The sequence below is a fragment of the Pleurodeles waltl genome, chromosome 10, assembly GCF_031143425.1.
Source record: "Pleurodeles waltl isolate 20211129_DDA chromosome 10, aPleWal1.hap1.20221129, whole genome shotgun sequence".
In the NCBI taxonomy this organism is placed as follows: domain Eukaryota; kingdom Metazoa; phylum Chordata; class Amphibia; order Caudata; family Salamandridae; genus Pleurodeles; species Pleurodeles waltl.
In genome coordinates, this window is record NC_090449.1 from 841613931 (window position 1) to 841628304 (window position 14374).

A 14374-nucleotide genomic window follows, 5' to 3' on the forward strand; every position below is an offset into this window, starting at 1 on the left:
ACAATCAGCTAAATTTTTAGTTAGTAGATGTACCATGACGCTATGGACGAATTGAGCTTGCTATAAAACAACCCCCTCTTTATTTACAAAACAATAACTTCACAGATCAAGAAAATAAAATTATATTGTCACCAGATATTAATAGAGCCAGTTGAAAAATCATAAATCATTCACTTCTTTTAGACAGCTAGACTGTACAAAACGTCTGTCCTAACTACATACACTTTTAGAGAGGAGGAACACTTATTTTTAGCCAAAGATTTCAAAGGTGGGCCTAACACTAACAGTACATAGGAAAAAGGACACTAGTGGCAACACAGGCTTACAATTCGGTGTCTACAACACCTGTGAAAATCTTGAGTAACAGAATTAAGTTCATGAGATCTACTTAAGTAATCCAACAAGCAGGTCCCTACATAAAGATATGAAGGTTGTGGAATGGCTAACAAAAGTAGATATATTTGTTACAACTTGGGTGCTCAGTTTCTAAAGATATACTTCAGAGCAGAAGTGGCTAAGTGACTAAACTGCAGACTTGGAACCCAAGTAGAATGGTCTGTATCCTAACCACAGCACTTGACTGAAAATAGTGGGATCCTGTGGAAATCTCTTATTTTCCCTATGCCTAAATATGTGAAATACATTTTTAACTATGTTAGATGTATTTAAGTTAGTTAAGTATTTTATTTTGACATCTAAGTTTCATGCTTACATAGTGGTAATGACCAATAGGTAGCAATATTGTAGGACACAACTCTGTGGTAGGGCTTGCGGAAGGGCTTCAATACACAAAAAATACCATTAACCACCAAATAGATCCTGAAAGTGATGCAAGATATTAAATGCAAGTTTTAGAAGTGCAAGGGAAAAAAAAACATTAAGGGGTGGTGGGTTGAAAAAGAGTGTGTTTATACAATAGCTATAAAGTACATCATTTGGGATTAGGCTTGGTTCTATAATGCTATTAGAAAAGCAGCCAAGTAATCTTAGTAAACATAACTATCTTAAGGAAGGGAATCAATAAGAAAAGGTGTAGAGACTTTAAAAAAAAGTTTTTTGTTGAATTGTAGCTTTTAACTTCAGAAACTGGACACCGGGTATGCCAACTTAAAATCATGCCTCTACACATACTCCTGTCTGGATTGTAATCTTTTAAGAAGGTGGAGTATAAATAACAGACTTCTACTGCATTGAGCAGGTCTGACATGCTCAAGCGAGGTTTAGGTAAATTCCCTCTCTCTCAAAAAAAAAAAAAGAAAAAAATGATTTGGGATCTCTGGGGGTTGGGGGAGACTTACAATTGAGAGCAGCTTCCCAAATAAGTTGGATATAACGCCATATATTGTAACACTAGCCTTAAAGGAGCAAATATAAAATATTGCAATACAGCAGTGTCTTCCACGTGAGCCTAACCCTTCTCGGAGCTGCTCAAGGGCAAATATTCCTTGTGCAACACAATATACATAGGTTTTGCAAGCCATTCTTACCCGCTAATGGCAATAATTAGACAGTTTTCTAAACTGGCAACATAATTCTCAGCAACAAATCAATTATGCGCTAAACAGATAATTGCATGGTAGGTGTTACTGCTGCTATCCTATACCCATAGATCTTCAACATATAGAAGACAGTGAGAGAGCGTAGCTTATATAACATGAAATGTTTATGAATTAAGGTGTGATGGTGCCACATAGAAGCTATAATAATAGCAATTATGCTTAGACGTGCGCTTGAATCGTGACCACGATGAGTGGCCACCAATGTATACATAGACTAATAATGACCAAAGTGATTATATTATGTTTAAATAAGTTTACACTAACAATTGCGTTATTAAATCTGTACTGAAAACCTCATAGGCCTTAAGTTAGCATGAGCCGGAGCTTAGCTGCTTGGCTCTCATATTAAATGCATTTTTCTATTTTCCAGTGTGCTGACTCACAAGGGGCCGTGACCCTGTTTATTCTTTTCTTCGACTTGGAAGATGAATGTAACCATGTTAGATCCGTTCTCACCATCTCCCCTTGTCCATAGAATAAATGTTAAAAGTAACATGAAACAATGTAGGCTAATGTAATGTACAAGGTCATTCAAACCGGTGAAGACAATGGAACTGCTGACCAAAAGATGTGCAAAGAATTACAGAAGGGTGAAATCATACCGGACGTACCACCTCTGAAGACGTCAATTACGAAGACCAATCAAGGACTTGTAAAATAATATGGGGTGAAGAGTTAGATTACCTAATGTGTTTTATGATAGGTTAAAGATAGTGGAGATACCAAACGTCCAATAGAATTTTGGGGGAATGTACATCGAAAAAGGGATAAAAACCCATGTCACGGGGAGTCATTTAGACGGGTTAGGGAATGCTATTTATTTTATCCAGAAACTTGGTCATTCAGTTTGGTGACTTGGTGGGTTACTTAAAACCATCCTCGCCCTTAGATTGTCCATTTTTACACCTTACCTCCTTATGAGGAAAGTGCCCTTTTGCCCCGGAAGCTGAGTTTTGACTGATGGCGATTTGACTGAAGTCCTGAAGACGAAGACTGAACCTGTGCGCTGACCTAAACTTTGGAGGGTAATTATGACAATGCAATTGTGATTTGTCTGTTTGCTTTTCCTTTCCAGGTACCAACTGCTTAATTTTGACAGAGACCTTAGTTAGATGTTTTCCAAATTAGTGTTCTATATTGTTTTGCATGAAGCCCAACATGCAAATGCTAATCAGTGGTTAGGACAGGTGTTCACCAAAACTGACGCAAATAGACAAACGACTGAGGATATGCTTTGTTGAACTGACGTGTTATTGACACTCTGTTGAATTTGATCTATGTTCACGCCGTGTTATGTTCTGATGTTTGTGATTCTTGCTTTAATGAAATCTTATCAAAGTTGCCATATCGTGACTATGCTATTATGTTTCTTGGTGTTGAGATTAACACATCTGCTTCTAGATTATAAAATTCTACTAAATCAGTGTGGTTATTCATGACTGAAAGGTCATGGTAGCGTCTTGAATTGATTAATGATTTGGACTAAAGTGAAATGTCTTGTTGTGATAAATATTGATGAGATTGACATATTGACCCGATATATTGATCAGCTATCTCATCCTAAGGTGTCTCTCAACTGGGTCAAAAGATTAATTGGCCTAAAACGAGTCCTGATGTGTAATAAATATTATAAAGGGACGCGTTAACAGTATTACCATGTCATTCTACCACACACAAGGTCTCCTCAGGCTTAGTTCAGACCACCGTATGCAACATACTGCAAATACCTTAAAAGTAACGCACATTAGGACACATATTGAAAACATAAGGAAGTCACTTCAACAACCACTGCATGGTACTGCCATCATGCGGTTTATTTTCTGAACATTTGTTATATTGTTTATTAGAGGTATGTGTTAGCCACTGTTAAAACTCTAGGCCTCTTTTGGTGCCATGTTTAGGTAGTCTGCGGAGGGAAGTTGGGGTTGGTGACGTAAAACAGCTTTAGAATACTATCTTAATGCTGCAATTTCTTTGATTCTGCAATCTGAAAGTATTTTGTATAAGTGTGTATTCAATTAGTGTGCACTAGGATTCGATTTTGATTTTAGTACACCTTGAAAATATATTCCTGATTTCCTAGTGTTCTTGAATGTGCCTATCCATGGTGAAAGAGGATCTGAGTTACACTAACAATCCCTGTGAAATCTCACAGGACTGATCGTTACCTAAAACACACCTTAGAGGAATTGCTCAGACATCTGCAGGATGGTTGCAGTCCACCAAGTTTTCTGTCTCAGGTTAGCATATTGATCAAGTCCTTAATGCTAGAGGGTCTAGAAATCTCCAGGCTGTGTTCTGGAAAGAAATCTAGAACATGCATCACATTTGTAATTATGTTCTATTTTTATACTTATTACCAAAAAAACAATCAATATTACAGGTTCTTCCCAGTCACTTGTTTCTCTACCCCCTCCAATTGAAATAATTAAGATGCTCAAAGGCATGACGGTCTAGGTGGCTGGGTGAGGGAACCAAGATCAGTGCGGAGTCCCTAACAGAGTAAATTGTAACAGCATTGGTAGGTGTGGCTTCTGTCCATGTTGATAGCTTCAAAATAGCCCGAACAGCTGCCAATGGCCGGAAAGTAAGTCCAGGCATAGAATGGCTAGTTAAGAAGCGGGGCAAAAAAAAATGGCATGGAGGACAGAAAACAAGGCACAACTCCAGGTGCAAATCACTGCATTTTCCCTAGTTTGCTTGCTTGTGAGATACATTTGATGGCTGGTGCAGTTTGAAAATCACAACAGCATACATAACATTGTGAGGATGTGCACTACCTCTGAATGTATGTGCCATTTCTATTGCAAACCTAGCCAAAACGCAGCACAGTGCGGAGTACTGCCTATGCGTATGTATTACAGTGGCAAAACAAGTGCACACATCACACTACACAAACTTCGACCTCTAGTCCGAATCACTATGACAGCACATGAGTGGAATGTGTTTCACTCTATGGAATTTATCAGCAACTGGCAAGATTGCAAATCTCTATAGGATTTGAGGGTTAAAGTCCGATGCATGCTACATATGCACCTCTATCCTGGTGTCTGAAATTAGCAGTGAGACATTTAAACGTGATTTTGGCCAATTTAAAAAAGAAGACCTAATGGGGTAACTCATTCTGACAGCAAGGTATGTTTCTTTAATTAAATTTCATGTATTTAGATGTACACATAAAACTATACATCTGAGCATTAGATCAATAATATTAAGGGCTCAAATCGACTTAGCCAAGAGAGTGAGAGCCCCTCAAGATAAGTCACAGCATACATGCTTATTTTACTGACAAAAAGGTTAAGGGCCCTACGCCAAGTAAGGAGATATGCAACTGCAGCGACAGACCGCCACAATGAAAGCTAGCTCACTGTTATACCTAGTGTTATCAGGGATTAATGGAAAGACCTACTGCTCACATCACAGTTTTTTTTTCCAAAGAGACAGTAAGCATGGAGGGCATAGTATGCACAACACAACTGAATTTGGGAAAGCAGGTTACAAATCCATAGCATTTGTAGGATCGAATAATACACAAGAGAAAACTATAACTAATAACAGCACCTATCAGGGTATCTTTGTAAATATGCTGAAACCTGTTTATAGCAAATAATCTTCACTTACAATTTCGTATCCTGGGCTTCCTTTTGCATGATGTCCATAATTATTTTGCAGGCTGCTGAACATCCTTCTGGAGTTGAATGAAGGGTAATTGGTTTCTCTGCCGCACCTGCATTTTCCTTGCGATGAATATCAATTCTAAAAAAAATTAAAACTAGAATTTATTAAAGTAGCTTAAATCCAAATACCTACAAAGCTAGAAAAATGCAGGGAAGAATACTGTAATAGGAACAAATAAAATAATGTCCAGAAAGGAATTTACAGTCAACCACATCTTTCTGCATTCCCATTTAGCTCCGATACTCAAGTTGAATGCACTTCAAAGCTATACGCAGCTCTGGGATGTCTTGCAATTTTCTGAAATTAGTGCAGTTAAGGTGTAGTTTAGACCGCCAGGCTTAAAGAATGCATGAGGATTCTGTTAACTTAAGAGCAGAGCTGATTCAGTGCTTCAGACTTTGATAGGAATTGGGAGCAAGGCTTGTTGGATGGTTTCCAATCTACTTTATCCCATGTTTCATGACTTAAATGTACTTCCATAATCACCAAGTGCACAGCACTTATATTCCTTATGTGATTTGGGTGCTGTCTGCACATTGACATAAGTGTTGCTTCTTCTGGATTTGTCTTCTATTATGTTCCTACAATTTCCCTTCTATGCATCTACCATTACACGCATGTTTGCAGTAGCCTCTTAAGGATAAGCATGTTTTCCCCCCTAATCAACTGCTTTTTTCTTAAGCTATTTTTCTTTTAATTTATTTATGAATTAACAGTACTTACTCATTCCCAATACTATGTGTCAAAGAATATGAGGCCTTTTAACAGCCTAGGAATGGTACGTTAAATTAAACCCAGATTAAACATCCTTGAACATATCGAAAGCAGATGGTAAAAGCTTAACTGACAAATCCATGTGCTCCGAAACAGAATTCCATCTACATGCTTCTGCTAGATTATCCTACAAACTCAAAGCAAAGAGCTATAGAATTTACCATTCAAGTCGCATTGTTCTACGTTGAAGGCCTGCCTGCTGTGTTCCGTGAAAACCTATCCGTGTAAGTTTCTTTAAGTACTAGACCACAACCACTGAGATTAGAACCAGTTCATCACCCCAAGCACGCAGAGAGATCAGGAATAGATACACCACTAAGTAGCCAATGATACAAATGTAAGCCCCTGCGTGACATTAGTAGAATTTGACCTCCCTTTCACCATAAAGGAGGAGTGAAAAGGTTATTTAGAATGTCCAACTGAATGCTGAAAAAAATAAACTAACAGCTGCAGACTGACAACAATATTTGGCTTATCTATGGTGGGGCAAAAAAAGTATTTGCATTCTCACTCTCCTCACTGCAACGGATGAAAAACATTCCAAGTGAAATTGTCTAGTCGCTCATCCTTTTGAAGAAAGAGCACTATCCGACATCAAAACCTCATTACCGGTCATGATCACCTGGATGACTGATATTCCCCCTTGCTCCTCACTCAACAAGCTGAAGGATTCCCCATTAAAGTTAAAATCAGACTTGGTGGATTTGTCTAAACCATAATATTTAACTATACTACAATACATAGCATATTCTGCAATAACCTGTCTAAAATGCATAATTTAAGGAATTTAGCAAGGAAAGACATGTAAACGTGCTTTCAGCCTTTTCAAAATAGGAGACCTAAAAGGGGCAATTCATTCTTACAGTAATGTATATTTCTTTCATTAAATTTTATATTTTATATTAAAATATAAAAACATGAGCATTAGATCAATAATTAAAAAGTACTTCATAACTTCTAATTTTGAATCCTTTATTCATTTCAATATTTGTTTTAGTTTGTACAGAATAACGTAAGGCTAAGTAACATTCAAACAGGAGGAAAAAAAACTAGAGTCATCAGTTCATAAATCACATTACCTAACCTCATTCGTCCGTCTCAAGTAGGTTTTGTGCCCAGACGATTTCATTATAAGATCGGAGGATAACATTATGCATACATACATCGTTTAATGTCACTCCCAACAGTAGCTTCTTTAAAAGGTACAGATTACCATGACAGTCATTCCAGAACTAGAATCAAACAAATTATACAACTATATAGCCAGGAATCTTCTCCATCTTTTAAATGCTGCTCCCACAAAGATAAGCATCTCTTTTCTTTGTTGGGATATTACTAAACGTAAGAAAGAATGAAACTTCACTGTTTTCGTGTTAGGATGCAGTATGGTTTAACGTGTGCTGCTTGAAATTTTACATAAATCAGCTATTCAAACTGCAGCACCGCACGTTTGTTCACCACCACCAATTGGATATACAAATAAGATCAGGGGTTCTGGCGTCAAGTCTTCTGAGTTTTTGTAGCCATCTTGAAATAGTCAGGCATTGACTGAAAATGAAAATGTCACTTACCCAGTGTACATCTGTTCGTGGCATCAGTCGCAGTAGATTCGCATGTTCTGCAATAGCTCGCCATCTGGTGTTGGGCCGGAGTGTTACAAGTTGTTTTTCTTCGAAGAAGTCTTTCGAGTCACGGGACCGAGTGACTCCTCCTTTTGTCTCCATTGCGCATGGGCGTCGACTCCATCCTCGATTGTTTTTCCCCGCAGAGGGTGAGGTAGGAGTTGAATTGTAGTAATAGTGCCCATGCAATGGAGTGACTAAGTATGCACTTATTTAAGGTTGAGATGATACATATATAAATAATTGAAGGTAACTTCCAAACTGCTACAGGCTCCCGGGGAGGCGGGTGGGCACATGCGAATCTACTGCGACTGATGCCACGAACAGATGTACACTGGGTAAGTGACATTTTCAGTTCGATGGCATCTGTCGCTGTAGATACGCATGTTCTGCAATAGACTAGTAAGCAGTTATTTCCCCAAAAGCGGTGGATCAGCCTGTAGGAGTGGAAGTAGTCTGAAATAATGTCCTTAATACAGCTTGACCTACTGTGGCTTGTTGTGCGGATAACACGTCTACACAGTAGTGCTTGGTGAATGTGTGAGGCGTAGACCATGTGGCTGCCTTACATATTTCTTGCATTGGGATGTTTCCTAGAAAGGCCATGGTAGCACCTTTCTTTCTGGTTGAGTGTGCCCTTGGTGTAATGGGCAGCTGTCGTTTAGCTTTAAGGTAGCAGATTTGGATGCATTTAACTATCCATCTGGCTATACCTTGTTTTGAAATTGGGTTTCCTGCATGATGTTTTTGAAATGCAATAAAGAGTTGTTTAGTCTTTCTGATGTTCTTTGTTCTGTCAATGTAATACATTAATGCTCTTTTGACATCTAATGTATGTAGTGCCCTTTCAGCTACGGTATCTGGCTGTGGAAAGAACACCGGAAGTTCCACTGTTTGATTTAGATGGAACGGTGAAATAACCTTTGGCAAAAATTTAGGATTGGTCCTTAGGACGACTTTATTTTTGTGTAGTTGTATAAAAGGTTCCTGTATAGTAAACGCCTGAATCTCGCTTACTCTTCTCAGGGAAGTAATGGCGATGAGAAATGCCACCTTCCAGGTTAGGAACTGTATGTCGCAGGAGTGCATGGGTTCAAAAGGTGGACCCATAAGTCTAGTTAGGACAACATTTAGGTTCCATGAAGGAACAGGTAGTGTTCTTGGTGGTATAATTCTCCTAAGGCCCTCCATGAATGCTTTAATGACTGGTATTTTATATAGGGAAGTTGAATAGGTAGTCTGCAGGTATGCAGATATTGCTGCAAGGTGAATCTTAATGGAAGAGAAAGCTAGGTTAGATTTTTGTAAGTGAAGCAAGTAACCCACTACATGTTCTGGAGTTGTGTGTAATGGTTGTATTTGATTAATATGGCAGTAGCAAACAAACCTCTTCCATTTACTTGCATAGCAGTGCCTGGTGGATGGCCTTCTTGCTTGTTTTATGACTTCCATACATTCTTGGGTAAGTTGTAAGTGCCCGAATTCTAGGATTTCAGGAGCCAGATTGCTAGATTCAGCGATGCTGGATCTGGGTGTCTGATCTTTTGGTTGTGCTGTGTCAACAGATCTGGCCTGTTGGGCAATTTGATGCAGGGTACCACTGATAGGTCTAGCAGCGTTGTGTACCAGGGTTGCCTTGCCCAAGTTGGTGCTATCAATATGAGTTTGAGTTTGCTTTGACTGAGTTTGTTTACCAGGTAAGGAAGGAGAGGGAGAGGAGGAAAAGCGTAAGCAAATATCCCTGACCAGTTCATCCATAGGGCATTGCCTTGGGATTGTTTGTGTGGGTATCTGGATGCGAAGTTTTGGCATTTTGCGTTCTCCCTTGTCGCAAACAAGTCTATCTGAGGTGTTCCCCAGAGTTTGAAATAAGTGTTCAGTATTTGGGGGTGAATTTCCCATTCGTGGACCTGTTGGTGATCTCGAGAGAGATTGTCTGCGAGTTGATTTTGTATCCCTGGTATAAACTGTGCAATTAGGCGAATTTGGTTGTGAATTGCCCAATGCCAAATTTTTTGTGCTAACATGCTTAACTGCGTGGAGTGCGTCCCTCCCTGCTTGTTTAGATAATACATTGTTGTCATGTTGTCTGTTTTGACGAGAATGTATTTGTGAACTATTATTGGTTGGAAAGCTTTTAGTGCTTGAAAAACTGCAAGAAGTTCTAGGTGATTGATATGCAGTTTTGTTTGATGTACGTTCCATTGTCCTTGTATGCTGTGTTGATCGAGGTGTGCTCCCCACCCTGTCATGGAAGCATCTGTTGTTATTACGTATTGTGGCACTGGGTCTTGGAAAGGCCGCCCCTTGTTTAAATTTATGTTGTTCCACCACAGAAGCGAGAGGTAAGTTTGGCGGTCTATTAACACCAGATCTAGAAGGTGACCCTGTGCTTGAGACCACTGTGATGCTAGGCATTGTTGTAAGGGCCTCATGTGCAGTCTTGCGTTTGGGACAATGGCTATGCATGATGACATCATGCCTAGGAGTTGTAATACCATCTTTGCTTGTATCTTTTGTGTTGGATACATGCGTTGTATGATGGTGTTGAAATTTTGAATTCTTTGTGGACTTGGAGTGGCTACTCCTTTTGATGTGTCTATTATGGCTCCCAGGTATTGTTGTACCTTGCGTGGCCGAATCTTGGATTTTGTGAAATTGACGGTGAACCCTAGTTTGAAGAGGGTTTGTATGATATGATTTGTGTGATTTGAGCACTCTATTAACGAATGGGCCTTGATTAGCCAGTCGTCTAGATATGGGAACACATGTATTTGCTGCCTTCTGATGTGTGCAGCGACTACCGCTAGACATTTGGTAAAGACTCTTGGTGCGGTTGTTAATCCGAAAGGCAGTACCTTGAATTGGTAATGTATTCCTTTGAATACAAACCTTAGGTATTTCCTGTGCGATGGGTGAATTGGTATATGGAAATAAGCATCCTTGAGGTCTAAAGTTGCCATGTAGTCGTGCAGCTTTAGCAATGGCAATACTTCTTGTAGTGTGACCATGTGGAAGTGGTCTGATTTGATGAAAGTGTTGACTACTCTGAGGTCTAGGATTGGTCTCAGTGTTTTGTCCTTCTTTGGTATCAGAAAGTACAGTGAGTAAACTCCTGTGTTTATTTGTGTGTTTGGCACTAATTCGATTGCATTCTTTTGCAATAGTGCCTGCACTTCTATCTCTAGGAGATTGGAATGGTGTGTTGTTAAATTTTGTGCTTTTGGTGGTATGTTTGGAGGGAACTGTAGAAATTCTATGCAGTAACCATGTTGGATAATTGCTAGAACCCAAGTGTCTGTAGTGATTTTCTCCCATGCTCTGTAATAATGACCTATTCGTCCCCCCACTGGTGTTGTGTGGAGGGGGTGAGTGACATGTGAGTCACTGTTTAGTAGTAGGGGTTTTGGGGCTTTGGAATCTTCCTCTATTTCTAGGGAATTGCCCTCCTCTATATTGTCCCCGAAAACCTCCTCTATACTGTCCTTGGTAACTGGACGGTGTGGCTTGTGAGGTGCTGGCTTGTGTGCTTTGACCCCGAAACCCCCCTCGAAAGGGCGTTTTACGGAATGAGCTGTAATTCCCTCTGCTCTGCGGGGAGTAGAGTGCGCCCATGGCTTTGGCAGTGTCCGTATCTTTTTTGAGTTTCTCAATCGCTGTGTCCACTTCTGGACCGAACAGTTCTTTTTCATTAAAAGGCATATTGAGAACTGCTTGTTGAATCTCTGGTTTAAATCCAGACGTTCGGAGCCATGCATGCCTTCTGATAGTTACAGATGTATTAATTGTCCGTGCAGCTGTATCTGCAGCGTCCATGGAGGAGCGGATCTGGTTGTTGGAGATGGCCTGTCCCTCCTCAACCACTTGTTTTGCCCTATTTTGGAAGTCTTTGGGCAGATGTTCAATGAGATGTTGCATCTCGTCCCAGTGGGCTCTGTCATAGCGCGCAAGTAGTGCCTGGGAGTTCGCGATGCGCCACTGGTTTGCAGCTTGTGCTGCGACTCTTTTACCAGCTGCATCAAACTTGCGGCTTTCTTTATCTGGGGGTGGTGCATCTCCAGATGTGTGAGAGTTGGCCCTTTTCCTAGCTGCTCCTACAACAACAGAGTCTGGTGGCAGCTGTGTTGTGATGAAAGCCGGGTCTGTAGGAGGCGGCTTATACTTTTTTTCCACCCTTGGTGTGATTGCCCTACTTTTGACCGGGTCCTTAAATATGTCTTTTGCGTGCCGGAGCATACCAGGGAGCATAGGCAGGCTTTGGTAGGAGCTGTGGGTGGAGGAGAGTGTGTTGAACAGGAAATCATCCTCGACCTGTTCTGAGTGGAGGCTTACGTTGTGAAATTGTGCTGCTCTAGCCACCACCTGAGAGTACGCGGTGCTGTCTTCTGGTGGAGATGGTTTTGTAGGGTATGCCTCTGGGCTGTTATCTGACACTGGGGCGTCGTATAGGTCCCATGCGTCCTGGTCTTGGTCACCCTGGCTCATGGTGGTGTGAGCTGGGGAGTGTGATGGCGTTTGTGCTGGTGAAACGTTAATCACGGGCGGAGGAGAGGGTGGTGGTGTAACTCTTTTCACCACTTTTGGTTGTGGTACTTGTTCCGCCTGGAACTCCAACCTTCTCTTTCTCCTAATGGGGGGAAGGGTGCTTATTTTTCCTGTCCCCTGCTGAATGAAGATACGCTTTTGCGTATGGTCCGCATCAGTTGCTTGTAGCTCTTCCTCAAACCTATGCTTCTGCATTTGGGAGGTTAGCGAGTGCTCTTCTGTATAAGAGCCTGAAGCTGGGTCGCTTGCAGTTTGTTTCGGCGTCGAAACTGTGTCTGCGTGTTTTTTCGGCTCCGAGGTGACTTTTTTCCTTTTCGGTGCCGAAACCTCTCGGCGTCGATCTGTTTCGGTGCCGCTGTCTCGGCGTCGAGCCGTGTCTACACCGGCATCTCGGTGTCGAGGCTTGTCTCCAGCACTTTCTCGGTCCCGAGAAGGCTGCGTGCCGGTGTCTCGACCGGAGTCGGACGATCTCGGCACTGTTTGGGCCTTTTTCGGTGCCGACGGTCGGTCACCGATTTTATGGGTTGAGCCATGGCCTGGTGGCAGTGGCGTCCCCTGGGCCTTGTAAATGTTTCTTTGTGTGGTTTTCGACGTCTTACTCACGGTTTGTGTATCGTCGAATCCTTCGGAGTCTGAGTCTTGGATCGAGAAGGTACCTTCCTCTTCCTGTTCCTCGAACTCCCGTTGGGCTGTCGGTGCGGACGCCATTTGAAGTCTTCTGGCTCGACGGTCTCGGAGTGTTTTTCGGGACCGGAACGCACGACAGGCCTCGCAGGTGTCTTCGCTGTGCTCAGGTGACAGGCACAGGTTGCAGACCAAGTGTTGGTCTGTGTAGGGGTATTTATTGTGGCATTTGGGGCAGAATCGGAACGGGGTCCGTTCCATCGGCGTTCCTCAGCACGCGGTCGGGCCGACCAGGCCCCGACGGAGGATCGAAAAACTACCCCGAAGGGCACCGGAGCTCTTCGATCTTCGATGCGGTGTTGAATCTAAGTACGCCGATCCCGAACGCAACAATACCGACGAAAATCTTCCGAAATTAACTATTTTTTCCGTTCCGAAACTCGGAGCGACAGGAACACGTCCGAACCCGATGGCGGAAAAAAAACAATCGAGGATGGAGTCGACGCCCATGCGCAATGGAGACAAAAGGAGGAGTCACTCGGTCCCGTGACTCGAAAGACTTCTTCGAAGAAAAACAACTTGTAACACTCCGGCCCAACACCAGATGGCGAGCTATTGCAGAACATGCGTATCTACAGCGACAGATGCCATCGAACATAAGGAAATTAGATAGCACTCAAGATGTGCACCGATAACTAACGGCCACATAAGATTGTGATTCGAGGCATTTGAAAAGTTCCTAAAGGCATTAAACTGTTTAACAGTTATTTGTGAGTGCGGGCATTTTTTGAAAGCTTAAAGAATGGTTGGTTTAACTGATACATTGAACATATCCGGGAAACTATATAGGTGCGATGTGGGATTCATCCAAAGTGAGATGTGGTCAGCTGGGAAACTAATAGTCTGATCATTCAAGGAAGGAAGGCTCAGAACATGAGAATTGCTATGTATCTGATGAAGTCAGGTAGGAGGAATAAACACCTAAACAAAATGAAACATTTGGACAATTTAACATAGATTACAAAGCAGAAAATAAGTTTTAATGCTTCTACGGAGATTGTGGGCATATATTTTCAGGAAAAGGGTTCCCAAGTCTCCAAAAAAAGTAGGTTGTTTTAAACAGTACATAAGTGAAGGGTGTCCACTGCGGCAGAGAAAGATTCCTCATATGGCAGAACTGAGCAGACTTTACAAATGAAAAAGACAATTTTTATGATGAATATATACTGTACTGGATCTACACAATGATTGTTTGTTTAGTAATTTAGTGATTTTGCTGAAAAAAAATGAAGAAACCATCAAGAGAGGTAATTAACTCTCCTTTGTGAGAAGAGATGTTTTCATATGATACAAGACATCTGCATAGTGTGGACTGGTGGCCAATTGAGCATGTGGGCAAGTTTATAAAGGACTAGATTAGAAAAAGTTCAGACAGGGAGTGATGGGCAATTATGAAAGCAGAGTGGTCTAGGCCTATTGTAGGTGATAGGGTTGCTACATTCCTAAGTTAGAATCTGAATTACTATATATTTTTAAATTAGTTAGAAACCCCCAGAAAGGTTGAGAGGTCAA

The 14374-nt window shown here is 41.4% G+C and overlaps 1 protein-coding gene across 1 annotated transcript in view; it reads right to left on the minus strand.

The window, feature by feature from the left end:
• The window catches only part of IGF2BP3 (insulin like growth factor 2 mRNA binding protein 3), a 515178-nt gene that overhangs the window by 194047 nt on the left and 306757 nt on the right, over positions 1-14374 (minus strand). The window contains exon 7 of the mRNA XM_069211519.1: positions 5181-5315. Within this exon, the coding sequence (XP_069067620.1) occupies positions 5181-5315 (135 nt within the window). The remainder of the gene's footprint in view (positions 1-5180; positions 5316-14374) is intronic.